The 23,282-nt window shown below is 46.3% G+C and overlaps 1 protein-coding gene across 1 annotated transcript in view; it reads right to left on the bottom strand.

Moving 5' to 3' along the window:
• Window positions 1–16,602, bottom strand: part of MARCHF5 (membrane associated ring-CH-type finger 5) — a 44,280-nt gene extending 27,678 nt beyond the window's left edge. The window contains exon 1 of the mRNA XM_083149336.1: window positions 16,235–16,602. Within this exon, the coding sequence (XP_083005462.1) occupies window positions 16,235–16,290 (56 nt within the window). The 5' untranslated portion in view covers window positions 16,291–16,602. The remainder of the gene's footprint in view (window positions 1–16,234) is intronic.
• Between the last annotated feature and the right edge of the window lie 6,680 nt (window positions 16,603–23,282).

Here is a 23,282-nt window from a genome sequence, read left to right as displayed (position 1 = left end):
GTAGACAGAAGACAGACTGGTGTGAGAGACAAAGAGGGGGCTCAATCCCAATACTGTGCTCTGTGCATTGGTTCAATCCCTGTAAACTACACTGCTGTCTGCATTCCGTTCAATCCGTGTACTTGTACCTGCTGTGCTCTGCTCATCGCTACATCCGGGTAACCTGCATTGCACTCTGCTCATCAGTTCCGACCGGTAACCTGTACCTGTTAGTGCTTTATCACCTTCCACTTTATGACTTTACCAGGCTTAATAAATCAGCTCCACTATCCCATAAACATCACAGATAGCTCTTTGACTAACATCACTGTCCCACTTCCCCGGGGATGACACCTACCCTGTATCGAATATAACATGATCATGAGCATTGGGATGTTACCCACCTGTCACTATGCATAGCCCTGTACACAGTAGAACCGCTTCATATAAATCATTTCCATTGATGTCATGCATGGTCCTGTGCTTTTCATGGTCACATTTATTTAAGAATACTCAAATAGTGTTCATTCTAGCACCCGCTACCTTTGAAAACCCATGCAGTTCGTCTTCCCTGCCTGGGGTGTCGCTGTCTGCTGTGGTGTTTCTAGCACAGGTCTGGTTTGCATATCAGCGTTGATATACAGACCACAGTGTACTAGAAGCGCTACAGCAGACAGCGACACCCCAGGCAGGGAAGAGGAACTGCATGGGTTTTCAAAGATGGCGGGTGCTAGAATGAACACTTGATGACTCTTCGAAACATAGACCAGCCTCACTCAAGCAATATAGAAAACCTGTGAGCCAAAACGGTCACTGATGATGTTCTTTCAGCTCTAGTATAAAGAAGCCATTGGCTTCAAGGACAATTCTCTAAATGGCGGCACTGTCATTGCAATAAAGTTTTTGTTCTTGAAAGCCAGATTGTTTAAAAACAATCTGAATGATGGATACTGACTGAGCCTTCCACCCAATGGAAGAATCCACGGTCTTCGTAAACGCAGTCCCAACTGACCAGAAAAGATTAAAAGGTACTATTTAATGCACTAAGGATTTTACTTCTATATGGTTTAATATCCTTAAAGTCAACCAGTTCAAAGACTGGATCCTGGAAAGTACCGAGCTCTAACTAACTTTAAACTGTAGAGATGGCATCACCGAGTCGGATATTTCCTTTGAAGATCACTGCATTTCCACGTTTGCAGAAAATGTAAATTATGTTGATTAAGCAAAAGATATTCTTCACTTGTTTAAAGTGAAATTTAAATAGTTTCAGATTAAATGGCTAATGAAGGATAAAATCAGCATATGTGTGTATTAATTAAATGCCATTCTGTCTCAGCACAGTGAAAGGGATTCTAGTGGTATGCATACTTAAATAGGAATTAAAACTTGCATCAGCATCTGCTTAAAACTGAATGTGTAATTTCATTAACAGAAAGGGAAATGACCGAGAGAATAATGCTGCCCAGAATGTATGCAACTGCGTGTTGAAATTATTATTCTTTATTTATAGGGTGCAACAAGGGTTCTAAAGCATCTTACAAAGTACACAGATTAATTAAACAAGAATGACTAACAGCGCAAAATAATGCCGGAAAGAGACGCGGAATCTAAACATTGCGGAATCAGCAGTTGTACCACTGAATTCAGTAGGGTGGAAGCAAACCAAGGGTTAGGTACTGCTGTAGCGGGGGTATAGCGTAAACCAGCACTGGCCAACCTGTGGCTCTCCAGCTGTTGTGAAACTACAAGTCTAAGCATGCCTTGCCACAGATTTGCTATAAGGGAATGCTAAAACTGTGGCAAAGCATGATGGGATTTGTTGTTTCACAACATCTGGAGAGTCGTAGGGTGGCCAGGCCTGGAGTGGACGATAATAAAGTCCATCTAACTTTGCAAGCACATTGCATCCCGCATCCATGTATGTCAATGGCCCATTCATTTCGGTGACACATTTCAGTGGGGCTACATGTAGAAGCTCAAGTTATATAATTACAGCACTCCGGAATTGAGGGGCTTAGTGGAAAAAGGGCACATGCCACAAAATTACTTCTATCTAATTCTATATATAATAGAAGGGATTTGTATTTTGCTGCTGGTGAGATATAGGGCAGTATTCAATGAAAAAATTCTCCGTGCATGGAGAGCGTTTTATTTCGCTCTCCATGCACTCTCCGTGTTCCGGAGGGCTCGCTGCCACTCCTGCTCCCTCTATTCAATGTGGTTAAGACTCGCCGCCACTCGCGGCGAGTCTTAACCCCTGCAGGGAGCAGGGAGCTTTCAGGGAGCCGGAAGCAGCCAGAGAGATTAAAGTCTCCCTGGCTGCTCCAGAGGACTGTGGAGGGGAGGGGGGCTCTCCAGGACCCAGGCTGCACCCCCCTATAGCCAGCGGGGGACCCAGTATTCACTGCACCGTTCGTGCATAGTTACGTTCGGGTGCAGTGAATATATGAATATCTAATGAGCGGCTCGAGCGCTCGGGCCCCCTGCTGGCTGCACTGTGTAAAAAAAAAAAAAAATGTAAAAAAATATTTTTTTTTAAATTAAATATATATTCATGTGCTATAAGCACATGAATAAAAATAACATGCCCCTTCACAGGAAAAAAAAACTTATTTTTTTACACCAAAATTTAAAAAAAAAACCTTTACGTTCAAAGTTCACATTCCAGCTCTCCATCAAAAGATGGAGAATTGCTACACGGAGAGAGACGGAGAAAATCACTTAAAAAGACGGAGAATATTTCACATTGAATAGGGTTGCTCGCTTTTGGAGAGCAAAATGCTCCGTCCAAGGCGAACAAAGCACAAATTCTCCACAAAACACGGAGAACTTTTCTCATTGAATACTGCCCATAGGCACATGGCGCTACTGTTAGAAGTTAGTGGCGTAGACGCTAGATGGCAGAAGCTACTTGAAGGCAGTAACATTTCTAAATCGGGATACGGTCACTAGGTCACCAAGCATTAGGTTGACCACTGAAGGTCGACATGGGTTAGGTCAACAGATCATTGGGTCGACACAAGCATTAGGTCGACAGTCAAAAGGTCGACATGGGGTTTTTCACTTTTTTCTTGAGCCGACAGGTGGTATTTCATGCCCTACCATTCACTAGGGCAGGGATAGGGAACCTTCGGCCCTCCAGCTGTTGTTGAACTACAAATCCCAGCATGCCCTGCAACAGTTTTAGTATTGCCAAATAGCAAAACTGTAGCAGGGCATGCTGGGATGTGCAGTTCAACAACAGCTGGAGGGCCGAAGGTTCCCCAACCCTGCAGTAGGGCGTGGTGGGAGAATAATATAGTGTGCCGAAGCATGACGGGCGTAGCGAGGGGACGCGGTGCACTTTTTTTTTTAGTGTCCATGTCCGTTGTGTCGACAAAAAAATAAATTAAAAAAGGCGAAAAACCCCATGTCAACATAATAACCTGTCGACTTTCAGTGGTCAACCTAATGCTCCAAATCAGAGCTCTGTCTCCTACAGGGGTAGAAATCAGAATGATCTCCACCCCGCATACCCTCAACTAATCAAAAAGAGCTGATAAACATCTGCCTTTATGTGCACCATTTGTTTTATTCCAGGTACCATTCTTCAACCGTCATTATATTTATAATTTAAATGCAATAAAAGCGCTCCATTTCTATACATATCCTTATCCAATTAATACACTAGCGCAGAAACACCTTTCTTTGATTGTCAATGCATACCTATATGTGCCATATTCCCCATAATTGTATGTGCCCGGGCTATCCTATAAGCCCTGATGCTGGCTTGCTTGTACCCCGATGCCAGCAGCTCTTTTAGAGCCACAATAACAAATGGGCCTGGGAACTAATGTCAAATCCCATGTATTCCCCCCCCCCCCCCCCCCCCCCCCAAAAAAAAAAGATAAATTGCATAGCCTCATAATCACCATTGGGTTTAAATTGCAATATTATCCCAAAATAATTAATGTGGCTAATGGGATATGGCCCCAAATATTACTGCGTAAGTTCAGAAAATTTGGGGCCTATTACCAAATACAGAACATACAGCTACGCTGATGTAGTTAGATCTGGTGGTAAAGTGGGGTGACGGATGGGCTCCCGACAGTCGGGATCCCGACAGGCATTTACCCGACGTCGGGATCCCGACTGTCAAAACACCCACACCTGGGTTCCCGACGGCCGTCGGCTATTTTCCCTCGTGGGGGTCCACAACCCCCATAGAGGAAGAATAGAATAGGTGGCGTAGCGAGCCACCGTGCCCGCAGCGTGCGAGCACAGCGAGCCTGCAAGGGGCTTAGTTGCGCTCACCATGCTGTCTGGGTCCGGCCAGTCAGGATCCCGACTGTCGGACCCCTGTACCACACCCGGTAAAGTGAGGGTGGTGTCCTTAACATAGTGTTCTCTCTAAGCTTCTTTTGCTGGTTGCCGCACCTTGCCTGTTTTTAAAACCCCATAACGCCCGGCACTGACATGCTGCTGAGAACTTTCGGTGCGTGCCCTTCATGCGTAATGGGTATTACGGTGTGTGCCATCAGGTGTAATGGGCATTACGGTGTGTGCAATAATGTGCAATTGGCATTATGACAGACTATATACTGGGCATAGCAGAGCAAGACAAGTTTAATGGGCATAATCCAAATGCAGTTTACAATTTTTTTTATATACTTTATTTTTTTATTATTCTAATGTAAATTTCTAATATAAAATGTGCCCTGCCCGGTGGTCAGCACCCTGCCCTAAGAAAATCCTAGAGTGAACACTAGAACATCACATACTGTGTAGTAAATGTAATAGCCAGCAAGTGGCCACTGGCAGGAGTACATAGAATAGGACACAGGTACAATTATATGGTGGAGAGATATTACAGGTGATACTCTGGTTTATTGGGAGACGTTCATTAGCTCCACCCTATTTAGGTCGACATGCATTGTGTCGACCACTGAAGGTGGACAGTGCTTAGGTTGACACCTGAAGGAGGTCAACATGGACAAGGTCAACAGGATTGCAAAGTTGGACACAAGCATTAGTTCCACAATGGCAAGGTCGACAGTGAAAAAGTCGATATGAGTTTTTCACTTTTTTTTCCCTAAGCCATGTGTCGACAGGTGGTATTTCATGGCCTACCATCCACTAGGGAGTGGCGGGAGAATAAAATATTGTCGCTCGGCACCGTGCCCACAGCACGGCAAGTGCAACCAGGGTTGCCTACTTTCTGCCTGCCCCCTCCGGGAGAGGGCAGCCAGTTCAGTGAGGCAGGGGGGAAGGGGCAGGACAGGGGTGGAGCCGGTGGCGAATCATCTGGAGTGGGGGCGTGTATTAAGCTTTAACAAGAGATAAATGCAAGGGTGATAAAGAGAGATAAAGGTCCAGCCAATCACCTGCTAACTGCCATGTTACAGGCTGTGTTTGAAAAAAGTCAGTAAGGAGCTGATTGGCTGGACGTTTATCTCTCTTTATCTCTTGTTAAGGCTTAATACATCTGCCCCAGTGTCTGCTATATTTATTACCGGAGTAGAATATACAGGCTGTGGGGCACCTATGGAAGGCGCCGGGCTGGATTTTCATATTATTATGTGTGCTGCCTACAAGAACTGTGTTTACAGCCACCAATGAGGTGTCACGTAGGGTGGCAGGTGTTCCTTCATTTAAAACTAAAGATCACTGAACAGACTTGAGCAGGGCAGATGTGCAGAATCAGGATTTTAAAATCATTTTAAATATACATCTAAGATCAAATGTAATTTCATTGTGTTCCACTCTACGTGATATTGTTACTCTAGTTTTATAAATCATATGCTAGACATGGTTCAATAATTGCTTTCCAATGGAGCAGTCAAGGCAGCATCTAGAGTCTGAGTGCAATGACTCACACATTCTGGGCTTGTGGTCTATTTTGTTTTTCGTGTAGTCAACACTCTTGATACGCCGAGTCTCGTCATTTGTTTATTCTGCTTGGCTAAAAGGGACCTTATTGCCGATAAGATGATTTTGGCATCAGAGCAACTGGGAAAACTTGGCTGACAAGATAATAAAAATGATAGCCAAGGAGAACAGTTGTGTATGAACAACATGGTTGGCATGGTGGTCAGAAATACTGCCTCACAGCTCTCTGAGGTCTAAGTATGATTACCAGCAAAGCCCTAATTGTGTGGAGTTTGTATGTCCTCCCAGTGATTGCGTGGGCTTCCTTCAGGTGCTCCTTTGTTCCCCATAATCAAAAAAACATACTGGTAAGTTATTGGATACAGACATAAAAGAGTGTAGGGAGAGCTGGCTCAAGAGTGCTTGAATATGATGTCACCACCAAGGGGTGCAGTGTGAAAGGGGCTCAGCCGGGAATAATACACGTCATGGCTGTGGTCTAAACGGTGTCTGTCCCATGTCTGACCTGGATTGGAATGGAGGCCCAATTCATGTTTGTATGCTAATGCCAACCCAGCTGCGAGTTTTCTCTGCTAAGCATTGCAAGTGAAGCGGACAATAACAAGGGCTCTTAAGACATCCGATCTGATGAGAGGGCCCTTGCGTATCGGGTCAGATTCAAAGGTTGAACCTGAAGAACATCAGAAAAATCTGAATCGACCCATCGGTGGCACATCACAGGTGCTTTTTAGCGGCCGAATCCGTCCGCCGGTGTGTGCCAGTGGTGCAGCACCGCTGGCACACACCTATCTGCAGGTCCGGTAGGCAGGAGATTTAAAAGGAGGAGGCGAGGCACGGAGGGGAGGGCAAAGATAATATTACCCACAGATCTCTTTTTAGAACTCAACTGCTGTGAAAATCACTTCATGACAATAGACTTGATCCAGAGGTGGTCGCAAATCCTTTTGCGAATGCCTCTTTACATGAGTACTGGGAAGTTACGCCAATGCCGCAGCTGCTGTATTATGTAAAAAGATACCCACTGGCTGTGTCCTTGATCCGCCACTCTCTCACAAAGCAGCAGCATCGGTCGTACCTCAGTCACACCACTAAACTTCTGAGCAACCCTATGGCTGCTTATAATGTCCATCGGAACCATGATCAAAGATGCAGCAACGCTTATAATACACCCACATTTCTCAAGCTCGCATAGTTACCTCCCATAAACACTATGTGGCTGTCAATCACCACAACCGCTGTCTGTAAACTCCCGCAATACACGCCAACTGCATGAACATCAGTATGGCGCCCGCCTTGGATTCAGGCCCAATATGCACAAATTAGAAGGTGGACTGAGGTGATTGCCTAGATACAGGATTATATAATTATCATATTTATCAAATACGCATAACAGAGCTTTTGAGAAGTAAATTGGGCTAAAGCTGAGAAACCTCACAGCGGGCAATGTATTATTTTAAGAGACAATTCCCATCTTGAGAACAATGACAAATCACATGAATATCGCATCTAAATGACTCAGCCAAGCATACACAATGATACATTCATTCTTACACGAGAACTTAAAAGCATGAGGAAAAAAATGACAATGGCAGACAGGAATAATGAAGCACTGACCTCCAAAACGGGAAAGGTGGCGCGAGGGAAAGAAGAAAAATCTATTTTTCAACTTGGGCAGACACTAAATTGTTTCCATGGATTCCAATTAAGTTCCGTTGCCAAAAACGGATATATGCCTATAAATAGCCATTGCATTGCTCTGCATCAATAAACATTTCAATGTACTGCATTCATATTGATTTAATTGTCCCTGCAGCATTACAAAGCCCATTTGTCTTGGGACTTTATGAAGGTTCACCTCACACCTTGCACCAGTCCCACAAATTACTATTATTATTTATCTGTAGCAGGTACAGATTGTGTACATGACCTGGAGTACGAGTGGAATAGGAGACTGTATAACTGGAGCTACATTTCTAAGTATTCCAGCTTGAGCAAATACGGTCACCCCGTGTTATGTCTGGAAAGATTCCCAGGTTAGGCAGCAATCATTAGAAACGTGATAGCTTATTAATAAAGGCTGGGAATGTGCACCTGAGACCATCAGTTATCTGACAGGGCATTAGAAGGCCATTGCTGGGAACGCTGGGTACTGCAGCACCAGAAAAGATTTATTGCCGGCTACAAGGAACACAGGATCTGTGCAGGTCAGAATGCTTGACTCATTCATTAATATGACATGCTGGCAAATATACTGTAGATTCAAGCCGCAACTGTCAATCAGTACTTGTCATGCACATTCAGCATTCTGGTAAAGGCCTGATATTCGTGGGTGTCGGGGGCGGAGCTATGCCAGCACTTTGAAAAAAAAAAAAAAAGCAAAACATTGATGGAGGGAAACCATTTGGTTCTCCCACATCGATGGCAAAAGTAGTCAACATCGGCCATAAACCATCCGTGATTTTGAATCATCGATGGAAGATGGCCATCCCTACTACTCTGCACATCCTGACGAAGCCCGCGCTGCGGGTGAAACGCGTAGATAGAGAGGACCTCCAGGCACACTGCATTATCCAGCTGTAACCACGGAGAGGTAACTTAGTCTGCCGGCAGACACCCTCTGTCCCCTGAGGACACAGATAGAGCGTCATTTGGTACTCTGCCTTTTCCAACACTGCACTCCGGTTAGGAGCTCAGAGCTGTACACCGTTCAGGTTCATTTCTGCAATCTTACCTGTATAACATTACACTCCGTTTAGGAGCTAAGAGCAGAGTTCTGCCTGCAAATTGTTGTACCATAATTCCGGGACAAGACAATTGTACTCAAATCCCATACCCCAGTTAGGGGCTTTTTATATGTTACATGTGAGTGCGTATTTGTTCGTCTATAACGTATACCGGTATTAGGCCACACCCACCCCCTTCTTTTACTCATTGGATATAAAAATATTTTCTGTGAGTGTATGAACGTGCACATTTCCTTGTCTTTAATAAATTGATATTAACATAGACACCATCTCTGTGTTTATTTACTATTTATGGTGTAGGATTGCGCAGGTGTGTCCATTCGTTATCTTTAGCTTTCTGTGTACCACAGGGTAAAGTTTTGTAGTCTTACCCAGGACACCCAGCAGCACCCTACTATACCTTTACTCTTGCGCAGTCAGTCACCACCTACTCTTTACAGCACCTAATGTATAGCCCAAAAGCAGATATCCTCCTTAACCCTTTGAGTGCCTTTGTCAAAATAGGTGTGAAAATTGCCAAGAAAACCTTTTTAGTAAACCCTTTCAGTGCCAACGTTGCTGTGAGTTCCTCAAAAAATCTGTTAAAAATGCCAGCGTCGCTCACAGGGACTGTTCATTTTTTGGGTGCGATATTTAACTAATCTTCAAGTCGCTGTGGGGGACGCTGGCATTGTACGGGGCTGTAGTCCCCCCCCCCCCTTTTTTCTTTTTTTATAAAAAAAAATATAAGAAAGAAAAGAAAGCTATTGTTATGCCACAAAGTCATGTAACTGAACTATGGTAATCATTGCCTAGGTTTTATTTAGAGGTGTTACAATTTGAATGTCCATATAATGGACACTTGACCAATACGGGCTAATAGTTAATCACTAGATAAGGTCACTGAACTTCTAGGTCGGTCTTCACTGAGCATGAGAAATAATAAAATGTCACATGACCATAGGAAAATCATATATCCCCATTAGATACATTTACAGCATGCCATGAAATAAAGCTTCAATACATAATCAGTTTTCATGGTCAAGGTGACACAAACAATGAGTTCAATCCTTTACACACCTGAATTCACACCCTTCAGGGCCTGAAATTAGCCCCACTTCACACAAAAGTGTTCAGAACTGTATGGGGCAGCTTTTGTGCAAATCTCAGCCACCATATAGTGCGGCAGTTACCGCAATGATCTACACCTGCCACTATATTGTGTGAAAGAGGACTAGGACGCCAATAGATGATATGATTAAATATATTTAATGACCAGTTTTTATTATGGATGTAACAATATCATCATGGTATGCCCACTAAAGATGGACACACAGTTACCATATCTGTGGACCAAATCAAGGAAGTATATAGACTTGCATATAGGTATTGTCATTCACAGACAGCTAGGTGACTTGGAACGCTTACAGTTGAGCATGGAAACTGTTGGCAGTCACGGGATGAATTGATATAGGACACAGCAGGAGCCCTTTTCATACCGGCAAGTGCAATTAAGAATTCTCTGCCACCAGTCATTGTATGCTCCAAAGGGCTGACTCAAGAGATGTACAATATGGAGAAGGGTGTAGGAAGTTTTCTAAATAGTTGCCATAGCAACCAAATCACCTGCTGTACCTATCATTTCATACAGTGTACCACATTTGTACCATTTTCTAGTAGCTACACATGTACAGTACAACTATAACCTAACAGGTAGGTAATGATGACATTTTCCAATAACTGCATCCTTATGCATCGGGTGAGGGGTGTGGGTTATTAGATAGAAAGTCAATAGGTCAACCCCAAAAGATTGATATGCAATAGATCGATGGGGTCAAAAAGTCAACATGTAAAATATAGAAATGAAAAGGCAGACATGCGTTTTTCATATTTTTTTTGTATCGATGTCGACTTGGACCCCCCAATAAATAAAAATAAAATCATGAAAAACTCATGTCGACCTCGTCATGTGACTATCTTTTTATGTCGCCCTTTTGACCCCGTCACCTGGGGCATGTCGTCCTTTTTGACTGTCTGCCTAGACCAGGGGTGGGCAATAAGCGGCCCTCCAGCTGTTGATGAACTGCACATCCCAGCATTCCTTGCCTTAATTCAGCTATTTGGCCATGCTGAATCTGATGCAAGGTATGCTGGGATGTGTAGTTCATCAACATCTGGAGGGCCGCTTATTGCCCACCCCTGGCCTAGACAGTGTAGAAATATCAAACGGAAACATCTGGGGAGTGTAAAGCCCCATACACACCAGACAAGAACATACAATCGCACAGAAGGGCCCTACTGAGCTATAGCTTGTACTTTCTGGTCTAGTATGTACGCTCAATTAACTATGGGCCTGATTCAGACCTGATCACTAAGCTGCGTATACTCGCAGCCTAGTGACCAGGTAAGAGCTGCCGCACCCCACCCCACCCAAAGTCGGCAATAATAGGGGTGATTCTGTCACTGGCAGCACTGTGGGAGGAGGAAGTATGACCGTGGAAGCGGCAGTAATAGGGGTGAATCTGTCACTGGCAGCAGTGTGGGAGGAGGAAGTATGACCGTGGAAGCGGCAGTAATAAGGGTGATTCTGTCACTGGCAGCACTGTGGGAGGAGGAAGTATGACCGTGGAAGCGGCAGTAATAGGGGTGAATCTGTCACTGGCAGCAGTGTGGGAGGAGGAAGTATGATAGTGGAAGCGTCAGTAATAGGGGTGAATCTGTCACTGGCAGCAGTGTGGGAGGAGGAAGTATGACAGTGGAAGCGGCAGTAATAGAGGTGAATCTGTCACTGGCAGCACTGCGATAGGAGGAAGTATGACCGTGGAAGCGGCAGTAATAGGGGTGAATCTGTCACTGAAAGCAGTGTGGGAGGAGGAAGTATGACCATAGAAGCGGCAGTAATAGGGGTGAATCTGTCACTGAAAGCAGTGTGGGAGGAGGAAGAATGACCATAGAAGCGGCAGTAATAGAGGTGAATCTGTCACTGGCAGCAGTGTGGGAGGAGTATGTATGACCGTGGAAGCGGCAGTAATAGGGGTGAATCTGTCACTGGTAGCAGTGTGGGAGGAGGATGTATGACCGTGGAAGCGGCAGTAATAGGGGTGAATCTGTCACTGAAAGCAGTGTGGGAGGAGGAAGTATGACCATAGAAGCGGCAGTAATAGAGGTGAATCTGTCACTGGCAGCAGTGTGGGAGGAGGATGTATGACTGTGGAAGCGGCAGTAATAGGGGTGAATCTGTCACTGGCAGCACTGTGGGAGGAGTATGTATGACCGTGGAAGCGGCAGTAATAGGGGTGAATCTGTCACTGGCAGTACTGTGGGAGGAGGAAGTATGACGTGGGAGGAGGAAGTATGACCGTGGAAGCGGCAGTAATAGGGGTGAATCTGTCACTGGCAGTACTGTGGGAGGAGGAAGTATGACCGTAGAAGCGGCAGTTATAGGGGTGAATGACACTGGCAGTACTGTGGGAGGAGGAAGTATGACCGTGGAAGCGGCAGTAATAGAGGTGAATCTGTCACTGGCAGCACTGTGGGAGGAGTATGTATGACCGTGGAAGCTGCAGTAATAGGGGTGAATCTGTCACTGGCAGCACTGTGGGAGGAGTATGTATGACCGTGGAAGCGGCAGTAATAGGGGTGAATCTGTCACTGGCAGTACTGTGGGAGGAGTATGTATGACCGTGGAAGCGGCAGTAATAGGGGTGAATCTGTCACTGGCAGTACTGTGGGAGGAGGAAGTATGACGTGGGAGGAGGAAGTATGACCGTGGAAGCGGCAGTAATAGGGGTGAATCTGTCACTGGCAGTACTGAGGGAGGAGGAAGTATGACCGTAGAAGCGGCAGTTATAGGGGTGAATGACACTGGCAGTACTGTGGAAAAAGGAAGTATGACCGTGGAAGCGGCAGTAATAGAGGTGAATCTGTCACTGGCAGCACTGTGGGAGGAGGGAGTATGACCGTGGAAGCGGCAGTAATAGAGGTGAATCTGTCACTGGCAGCAGTGTGGGAGGAGTATGTATGACCGTGGAAGCGGCAGTAATAGAGGTGAATCTGTCACTGGCAGCACTGTGGGAGGAGGGAGTATGACCGTGGAAGCGGCAGTAATAGAGGTGAATCTGTCACTGGCAGCAGTGTGGGAGGAGTATGTATGACCGTGGAAGCGGCAGTAATAGGGGTGAATCTGTCGCTGGCAGTACTGTGGGAGGAGGAAGTATGACTGTGGAAGCGGCAGTAATAGAGGTGAATCTGTCACTGGCAGTAGTGTGGGAGGAGGAAGTATGACCGTGGAAGCGGCAGTAATAGGGGTGAATCTGTCACTGGCAGCAGTGTGGGAGGAGGAAGTATGACTGTGGAAGCGGCAGTAATAGAGGTGAATCTGTCACTGGCAGTAGTGTGGGAGGAGGAAGTATAACCATGGAAGCGGCTGTAGTAGGGGTGATGCAATCACTGGCAATAGTGGTTGAATTAAGGGAATTATCAAAGTTTAAATGTACAAACAGTGAAGCTATTGAAGTGTAATAACATTTACTGCAGGTATTATATGTCTTATCATCTCATTGGGAATGACAATAATTCCTTTCCTCAGCCAATAAAGCACAGCAACATCTGATCCTAGCTGCAAAGGTTGAACTATTAAACATTTAATAAATAATGTTATTACTTTGAAAAATGAAACTTAACAGTGGGGCAAATGTGACAGGTAGCATCTGCTGCTGCATCATACGTTGCAATACAAACCATTCTATTTATCCAAATTCTCTCTCTCTCTCTCTATATGCATTTATTTTTACAGCTATACTTGCAGGTAAAGGATTATTAATAAATACGTATCTTGAAGGAATTCTAAATTTAAATGGAAAATTCCATCTTTGAACTATTTAGCAAACATCCCCTCTCCTATCAATCACTGTAGCACCCTAATGCCAGGAACCCCCCAGGACAGAAAACCTCAACCTCTGCTGCTGCAAAACCAGTTCGCTGACCGCTTGGGCAATTGCAAGCACTGCATGCAGTCTCTGAATATAGTGTGGCATTTTTGTTCAATCGCAAATGTAACTAATTCTATTACTTTTCCTCTTCTTCTGTTATATGTTTATTACTAAATTTTAAAAGCAATGTCTTTCTCTGCATAAGGGCTCATTAATACCCCTTTTACACCAAAGCAATAACTTGGGTTGTTGCCGAGTCAACCTGGGCCACAGCTTGGTTTAAATGGGGTCAGTTTGGAGGAGGTTCAGGGGCAGTGTAAACGGGTAACCCGGGACCAGTTTCCACCAATGAGGGAGCCCATGCCTCCAGACCGCAGTGACCTGTGGTCAGTTCGGAGGTTGGCTAGGGTGCGCATACAGCCTCTGCTGCGGTCTGCTGTACTATGCAGACAGCAGCGGAGCAGGGGAGGAGGTGATTGGATGCCTGCGCTAGTCCTGGCTCTGTATCCTCAGCATAGGAGACGACCGTTCCTTTCTGATGTCAGTAGGTCGAGATCTGGCTGCTGGCCCCTCCTCCTCTTGTCATCCGCTAATAATCATTGGTCGGTGGTGGGTGTTGTTGCTCCCTCTCTCATATCGATGGTGTCAGTGTCACTCCTGGTGTCCCGGTTCAAGGACATGTTGTATAAGAAGGTGCCCGGAGACTGCATAGGACGTGAAGGGGATTTAGAGAAGACGAGTCACATGGAGTAATTTGAGGAGCTGCTCGGATGTCCTGATGTTATACTATCCCCACTAGCTCCCTAGGAGACCGTAATGGCAGCTAGGCAGTGACTCCTATGGTGTTCACATGGGGTATAGGTCATCAGGTCTACAGTCATTAAGTCAACACCTGAAAAAGGTCAACATGATCACAAGGTCAATGTGGGAAATGTTGACATGAGCTTTTCACTTTTTTGGGGTGTCTATGTCGGCACAGGTAAACATGGACACAGTGCATCACTGCGCACGCCATATTTTATTCTCCCACTATGCCCACTGGGATGGTAAAGTATGAACAAGTCGGTTTTAAAAAAAATAATCATGAAAAACTCATGTCGACTTATTGCTGGTGTCAACATTTTGACCATGTTTCATATGACGACCTAATGACTGTCAACAAATAGTGGTGGACCTAATGACTGTCCACCTAATGACCGCATACCTTCACATGCGGGCATTATTACCTCTACCCACTGGGGCACTACACAACTAAAATAATGGCATTGGCATTCTGCAAGCAGATGAGGCTGTACTGTGTCCATCTGGGTGCCGGATGCGTCACCGACAGTCAGAACCCTGAGGGCCCCATACATCAGCAATTAATTGTGACAATTTTCAGATATGGAGATGATTGCCACAGTTAATTTTAGATGTGTGGGCTCCCCCTTTTGGCAATCCCAATCAAAATCGCCAATCGATTGCTTAATCAGGTTTTTAAACATGTTTAATAATCTGGTATTATCTGCAGATCTTTTTTATATGTGTGGGCATTCCCAATTCGTCTTCTTCATCTATTTACATTATGAACAGCAATCGATTGGGCAATTTCCAGATATGAAGATGCAATCTTTAGATGGAAAAATCTGCGATCACTGAAATAAATCTGTAATGTGTGGGCAAAATCAAAATGATTGTAGAATCCATTTATCTGGTCAAAAAATCCCTGGATCTAGAAATCCATTAATTGTGATTTTTTTTAAGTGGGGACCAATCTGATATTTGTTTTTATGTGAGGGCCAATGTATTTTTTTTGGGGGGGGGGGGGGTGCTTTGCCAATTTTTTCATCTTGTTTGGTATGCCGCGAGATGAAAATGACTGCTCTACTGCAATGGAGGGAGCAGCTACTATTTTTTTTTGTACATAGGACCTATTGCACTTTACTACTGAGAAAACCATAATAAAACGAGGCTATATAAAATATAAAAACAGCCCAGAGCTTCCGAGCTTACAATCTTTATGCCACTCCCTGCAGACTATAATGTACAGTAATGTCACCTAACACATTATACGTTATATACTGTATAAGGAAAATGAAACGGCACGCTAAATTTGAATCCAATACTTGGAAAACCCGTCATACACTGAATGACATTTTCTTGAGTGCCATATGTGTGGGAAGCAAGCTGTGTGACAAATAAGTTTGTCTGTGGTGAGCAGGGACATGTATGTATGCATGCATGCATGTATGTTGGGGCAGTGTGACATGTATGTATGTATGTATGTATGTATGTATGGGGTGGGCAGTGTGACATGTATGTATGTATGTATGTATGTATGCATGTGGGGGCAATTTGACATGTATGGATGTATGCATGTGGAGGGCAGTGTGACATGTTTGTATGAATGCATGCATGCATGTATGTTTGGGCAGTGTGACATGTATGTATGTATGCATGTGGGGGGGGGGGCAGTATGACATTTTACGTGGGGGAGCCATGTGACATTTATGTGGGGAGGGTCAGTGTGACCTGTATGTATGTGGGGAGGGGTCAGTGTGACATATATATATGTATGTGGACGGAGGGGGCAGAGTGACATGTATGTATGTAGAGAGGGGGCAGAGTGACATGTACTTACGTGGAGGGGTCAGTGTGACATGTATGTATGTACAGTATGTATGTGGGGAGGGGTTAGTGTGACATGTATGTATGTGGAAAGGGATCAGTGTGACATGGGACGACACTCACCGGTCCAGCAGCTGTGACAGGGACACACCGCTACTGCTGCTGCTGGGATCAGACATGGCGTCCCCGGCCTCCTGTCAGTGGCAGTGCTCAGGCCGCCGTCCGCACCGCCCCTCTCGCCCCCCAGGTACAGGTCACCGGGCTCCGTCACTGCGGGGAGATCACCAATGCCTCGTCCACTCACCGTGACAGAACATCCCGTCACGTCACTCCACGCGACGACACGGCAGGCCCGGGCACCGGAAGTGAGGAGGGCAGCCAGCAGCGCAGGAGGAGGAGGCGGTGTTACCGGGGTGATGGTGGTAGTGTGCCCGGCTGGCAGTGGCACCCCGCTCCCTGTACATCATGTGTATACAATGCGGCCTGCACGGGGGGCGCCTGTAACTCTGACACCCCGTGGTGTGCTATTATTGCTATAGATGCAGCACAGCGCACATCCAGTAGTCCTGTATTGTCACCCTTCTTATTGTCCTTAGGTACCCTGGAATGAGAGCATAGACCAAATAAGCAACTGGAGATGGATGACTACCCTCATATGTGAATCTACTAAATCTACAAAATTAAATTAAGTGATATTGCCCATAGCAACCTATGAATCTATGGGTAACTTTTTATATATATATATATATATATATATATATATATATAAGCTTTAGTAAATTTACCCCTCATGCTACAGCTACTGTAGGTACAATCTGGAAAAATGGACCTTATTCTGGTCCACTCGCAGGCCCGCATGTGTTCGCAGGGGGGCCGACAGTTTTTGCGTTGTGCATTTCTTTGCATGTGCTTGGTGTGTGCGTCCACGGCGACGGTCGCTGGGTGCACGCACCCATGCTTGCAAAGGTAGGGCGGACTGGCCCTTTAGTATGTGGGAACGCCCAGCATTTCATGGGCGTTCTCATGCTAACAGAGCTTTGACGGACATGCGGGGGGTTGCCAGCTGACATCACTGGATGCCAGCTGCCCGCCCACTTCCACCTGAGCGTACATGCATATGTAAGGTTGCTCAGAGCAACCTTACATATGTAGTGTTCCCGCTAGGCTGTTTTAGCGGGGCGCTGCGCCCTGCCCGATTTTTAAAGGGCAAAATGCGCCCTGCCCCTCTAGCAGTGTCCCGCTAAAACAGCCTGCTGCCTGTCATGCCGGAGTGCACCGGTGAAGCCCAGCGCCGCCATAGATTGCGGTGCACAGCGCTTTCCCGGCAGCTCGGGGACGTAGTCACGGCCGGGCAAGCCCCCTTCGGTGATGCGGCGGCCCGGGCACGCCCCCTTCGGGGACGCGGCGGCCCGGGCACGCCCCCATTTGTGTCGCGCCGGCCCGGGCACGCCCCCATTCGTGACGCGCCGGCCCGGGCATGCCCCCATTCGTGATGCGCCGGCCCGGGCACGCCCCATTTGTGACGCGGCGGCCCGGCACGCCCCCATATGTGCCGTCGCCGTGCCTGGTCCGCCCCTCCAGCGCCCTGCCCCGTTTGGTTCCTAGAAGGAACACTAATATGCGTGCACCTTCCACATCCTTCCATGGTTGCCAACCATCGAGAAATGTGGGAGGGTCCCAGTGGCATTATGTAAAACATCCATTCGCATCCAGTGCGAATGGTGGACCGACGAACCACCATTTTCAAGGCAGGATCTGGGTCTCTCGCAAGATGCAAATTCACATCTGAGCGAATTAACCAAAATACCCCCCCAATGTGTACCGGTCCCGGCCTGACAGGCTAGCATATTGGTGGCTTTATTCCGTCGTTGCACATGCTGCAGTACTTTTGGTTTTATGTTCAGCACATCACACCTAGCGACACACTGCAAGATATGTCTGGTTTGTCTTTCTGATAATGAAAAATTGGTCCAATATCTTCCCAGTGTCCTAGGTTCATACCCTAACCCAGTGCTTCCCAACCCTGGTCCTCAAGTACCTCCAACAGTGCACGTTTTCCAGGTCACCCAGCAGACGCACAGATTATTCAGGCACATTTTAAAAGATCCACAGGTGGAGCTAATTATTCCACTTGTGATTCTGTGTAGAGACCTAGAAAACGTGCACTGCTGGAGGTACTTGAGGACCAGGGTTGGGAACCACTGCCCTAACCCAAAACCATAATCCAGCTCTAATCCTAATAACTGCACCCTAACAGAGCAGACTAGATGGGCCAAATGCTTCTTACCTGTTGTTAAATTCTATATAAGAAATCAGAATCGTACTTCAGACGCATAGTAGCCAGCTTTTAAAGTTATAACTAGAGACAGGATTATATGCATTTGCATATTCGCATATGCATTTGCATATTTTTCCCATTCTCACTGGTTATTGCATATTTTACCTAAAATCTAGTGATGGTGCATATTTTAGGCCCCGTCATCTTCCCACCCACGAGTCACAGCACTGCTTTGCCCTGCTTCTCCTGGCCAGGTAGTGGTAGAGTGTGCAGGCTGGGGCAATATGTGTGCAGAGTGGGGAACCTTGGATGTACGCTTTGTCTGACACTGCTCTAGGCTGCCAATCCATGTTGATAAGTCAGTCAGGACAGATGCCATTACAAAGCTCCTGAACCTTTGCCTGCCCCTGCCCTGGGACTTTACACCAAGAGACAGACTTCTGCAGCAGAGGAGGTGGGCAGAAGGGTAGTGACATCACGCGGTGCGGAGAAAATGCTGTGTCACAGTGAGTATGCGGCACAGGGAGGAAGCCTTCCGCTGTGCCGCCCTCACACGCTATGCTGACATTTGATCCATCTGCGCTGGAGATGATGGTCCGTGCAGTTGATGCAAGAAGAGCTTTGGACGCTGCAGTATGCTGTAGCAGCCAGCATACTGACATCTGCAGATGCTGTGGGCCTATTTTTTAGGTTTATTTGCAACTAATTGTTTTCTGATTTTAAATAAATAAGTTAAACATTACTTTTTATTATTATTTAATGTAGCATATTTAACACTTTTAATGCATATTTTAAGTATTTTGCATGCATATTTCAAGCTTTTTTTGTTGCATATAATCCTGTCTCTAGTTATAACCATCGAGTGCACACATGGGATTCTTTCTCCAATGGAAATCCAATATTGTATGGGGGATCTTCCCATCACCTTTGCAGATGTTCCCACGTGTGTTGCACTTGTAAGTTTCTTTGTTTTCAGTTTTCAGCTCATTTCTTTCCAAACCAGCTCAATGGAATTTAAGTGTGGTGACTGCTGGCCATTCCATGGGTTGGCCTACCGTCATGTTTTTATTTTCCTCCAAGGTACAGTAGTTAAGCTTTAGGCAGGTTTTGGATCAACTTGCTTTAGGATGAATTCCTGACCAACTAGGTATAGACTAGAGGCTATTGCACGGTGATGCAAAATGCTGTGGTAGCCATTTTGGGTAACAATGTCAGTCACTGTTCAACAGTTTGGGATCCTGCAAAAGAGCCCCAAACAATCATGCTTAATCTTAATAACAGTTGATTTTCACTGAGATATCATTCTTTTGCCTACTCAAAGGCATACCCAAACCCTGCAAGATAACCCTGAATGGATGTGTACGGCCACACATCCATTTGCAGCCGAGCAAATATGTCCAAAACCCATCATAACAGCCTCCCCATCAAATTATTTTTACACTGGATGCAAGCCATCGCAGGCTCGCATAGCCAGAGACCTACTCGGCAGTGCAATAGAAAAAGGCATATCTGGCCTGGTCTGACGTCATACACCCTCCCTTAAAAAGCTCAGGCCCGCCCAGCATTTTTGCGGACACTCCCACTAAACACCCAGATGCCTACTTCCAGTCAATCACCTTGCGGATGGCGTGAGTATGGAATTAGTTGCAGGACTTTATTGCAGGATGGCCCCCCCCTCTGAAACCTTGGCAAAGTGTCTGTAAAATTGGCATCCCTCATCTGATCTTTGCAAAAAGTCCTGTCACACATAACTGTATAAATCCTATGCCTCCATCCTTCTCTGCCTTTAAATACTAAATGTGGTAATGGAAAATATCTACATGGCAGAGGTCTTATGTTTGCTCAGTTTGGGCCTCATTGGCTGCCCCTTAGGGCAGTGGTTCCCAAACTGGGTGCTGTGGCTCCCTAGGGTGAATTTAGGCACTTGCAGGAGTGCCAGGGGTTGGTAGTCCTGGACCAATTAAAATTATTTAGGTTGAATGTAGTGAGCAAAACCAGTGCTTGTGGCTTTCAATCATTCAATCTATGAACAAACAGAAGCGAATACTGTCCCTCACCACATAATGCCCCTTTCAGACCGCACTTAAAAAACGGTATTTTGCCGATTTTTAACCGTTTTAAAACGGTAATCTGTGCGGTCTGAAAGGTGCAGGACCACTTAACCGTTTTACAAAACCCGTTTCAAACGCCCTGTATTTTGGCATCAAAATCGGGTCTGAAACGGTATTTAGGACCCAGCCAATGAGCTGCTGTTGCAGTGTTCCCGCAGTGCTGCGGCAGCCTCAACACATGGCGCCAACTGATCTCACCAGCTGCGTGCGGGTGCACGGTGATATCACCCGCGCACCAGCCGCAATGCATCCCTGGGACCGCTGCAGGGGGATAGAGAAGCGGATCATCTAAACTCCTGAATCTAACAGCGCCGCACTGCTAGTTTCAGGAGTTTAGACGGTCCACTTTTCTATACTTTGCGGTCCGGAGATGGACCCCGGTCCGCTAGTTGCCAGTCCCTGCTTTAGACCATACACTGTAATGCCCCTTACACATGATGCTGCACCCTGTAATGCCCCTTACACATGAAGCCACACATTATGCAATACATAATGCCCCCACATACTGCCACTAGTAGTGTCCCTTAAGCAATGCCCCCAAAAGTGCCACTTACTGTACATTTTTATATGAGGGACAGCCCAGGGCCGGTGCTAGGGTTTCCGGCGCCCTCCTGCAATCCATATATTTTGCGCCCTTTAACATTGCCATTGCAACAAGCTGCAGCCCGATTGTGGGAGTGTATGCAACATGCGATCCTATGGAGGGTGCATGTACTGTACATGTATGCATGCACCATCTCAGTGCTGTGTCCGCAAAATGTTGCAGGCACTAAAGGTGCCCATGCACGCTGCGAGAATCACATACATTATGGGCTAGATTGCATTGCATTGCGATACGATCCGAAAGCAGTACAAAAACTATGTGCAGCACTCATGACTGAGGGGGAAAGAAGGAGAGGGAAGGAGGTGATGGAAGAAGAGGGGAGGAGATAGAGGGGGCGCAGTGTTGAGGACTGGCAGTGGCACTGGCACAGGACACTGAGAAGAGGGAAGGAAGGGGAGGCGGCGCTGCTGCCTGTTCGTCATTTGATTGACAGCCGACAGGCGCAGGGAGCAATGGGTAGGGGCAGATCTGGACATGACATGTCATCCAGGCATTCACAGACAGCGCTACATGCATCAGCGCAAGTGTCCGTGAGGAAGAGGGGCAGGTCGCAGGAGGAGGACAGTGTGTGCGCGGTGCAGGGAGCTGCTCAGCCTCTCCATACTGCCCCCGGCTGTCAGACAGGCACTGCGGGCAGCGTACAGGAGACAGTGAGGGCTGAGGCAGCTTTAGCAGAGCAGGGAGGGAGACAGCGCCTTTTCAGCATGGCGCCTCCCTGCTTTGCAGGAGCTGCTGAGTGGGTAGCGCCGGCCCTGGGACAGCCCAGCCTTTGCTGCTGCTGCTGCTGCAGGGAGAGACGGACAATGGTGCAGCTGCTTCTATGGGGAGAGGAGCAGAGCGCAGTGCAGAGCACGCTCCTGCTCCCCTCCTGGTGTCCCCTCCAGCGGACATTTCATATATTGTGCACGCTGTTGTTGCGCCATGAATGACGTCCGCGACATCGGGGTAGCACACCAGCACCACATGTTTAAAGCCCCCCATGGCTAAAGCGGGCTGCTATTCCTGCTCCTACAGGAGAGGTGGAAGCGGGGAGAAGAATTGAAGCAGAAAATGCAGTAGTGTACCAAAATCTTCCATGATCTAAAGAAGGAGAATTACTCTTTTACTTAGAAGTACGAATAATTTGAAGGACTTTGGGATTATAACTCCTGAAATGTGTAATTATGGCATACTTGCCTACTTTTGAAAACTAGTTTCAGGGAGATTACAGTTGGTAGCGTGTCATGCTCCACCCAGGGGGTGTGTCTAGTTCCATATATGGAGAGATTGTGAATGTGGCACCTAGAAGCCTGGGTGTGTACTGCTACTGTACATCTGAGGGGAGCCTTTTAAAATGACATATCCAAAAGTAGATGAGCCCCAAAGCAGTAAGTAAGAGATACTATAATTGGTAAAGTGCTGGGAAATGCTGCTGATGATTCAATGTAATTGTATCTATCTCATTCCCTTTTTCCCTCAAAAATGTAATGAGGGCTAGGTGAAATGAGGGAGATCGCTAGACTAATGAGGGAGAGAGGGAGATTGCTGCTATTTCAGGGAGTCTCCTGCAGAATGCAGAAGGGTAGGTAACTATGAATTATGCAGTGCCTAGAGGTCGTGATTTGTAAGTAAATTGTCTCTTTTCTCATGTATGCAAGTAGATTTCAGCTATAAACTAAATATCTTGATTCTGGTTAGGAGGAGGTAAAGGTTATTTCCAAATCTTCATGACTGAACTAGCATCCAGGAGAAGATGGAATATAGCTTTGTAAGATGGATATACAGAGTATATGACCCTTATCCAGATCTGATCGCAGTACAAGTTTGTTTTCAAAATGGGAAAAACCATGTGCACTGCAGGTGGGGCAGATGTAACAGGTATAGAGAGAGTTAGATTTGTGTGAGTTATTTTGGGCTTTTTTTAGTTCACTATTTCTAACAAAATCCTTCTTAGATGGACAAAACCATGTGCACTGCAGGGGGGCAGAGAGAATTAGATTTGGGTGGGGTTTTACTTCAAAGTGAGATCTATATTGCAGTGTAAAAATAAAGCAGCCAGTATTTACCCTGCACAGAAACAAAATAACTCACCCAAATCTAATTTTCTCTGCACATTTTACAGCTGCCCCCCTGCAGTGCACATGGTTTTGTCCATCTAAGAAGTATTTTGTCAGAAAGAGTGAACTAGAATAAGGCCCA

Source organism: Crinia signifera, chromosome 6 (genome assembly GCF_055691185.1).
Source record: "Crinia signifera chromosome 6, ASM5569118v1, whole genome shotgun sequence".
NCBI lineage: Eukaryota > Metazoa > Chordata > Amphibia > Anura > Myobatrachidae > Crinia > Crinia signifera.
This window is presented reverse-complemented; position numbering and strand designations above follow the sequence as displayed.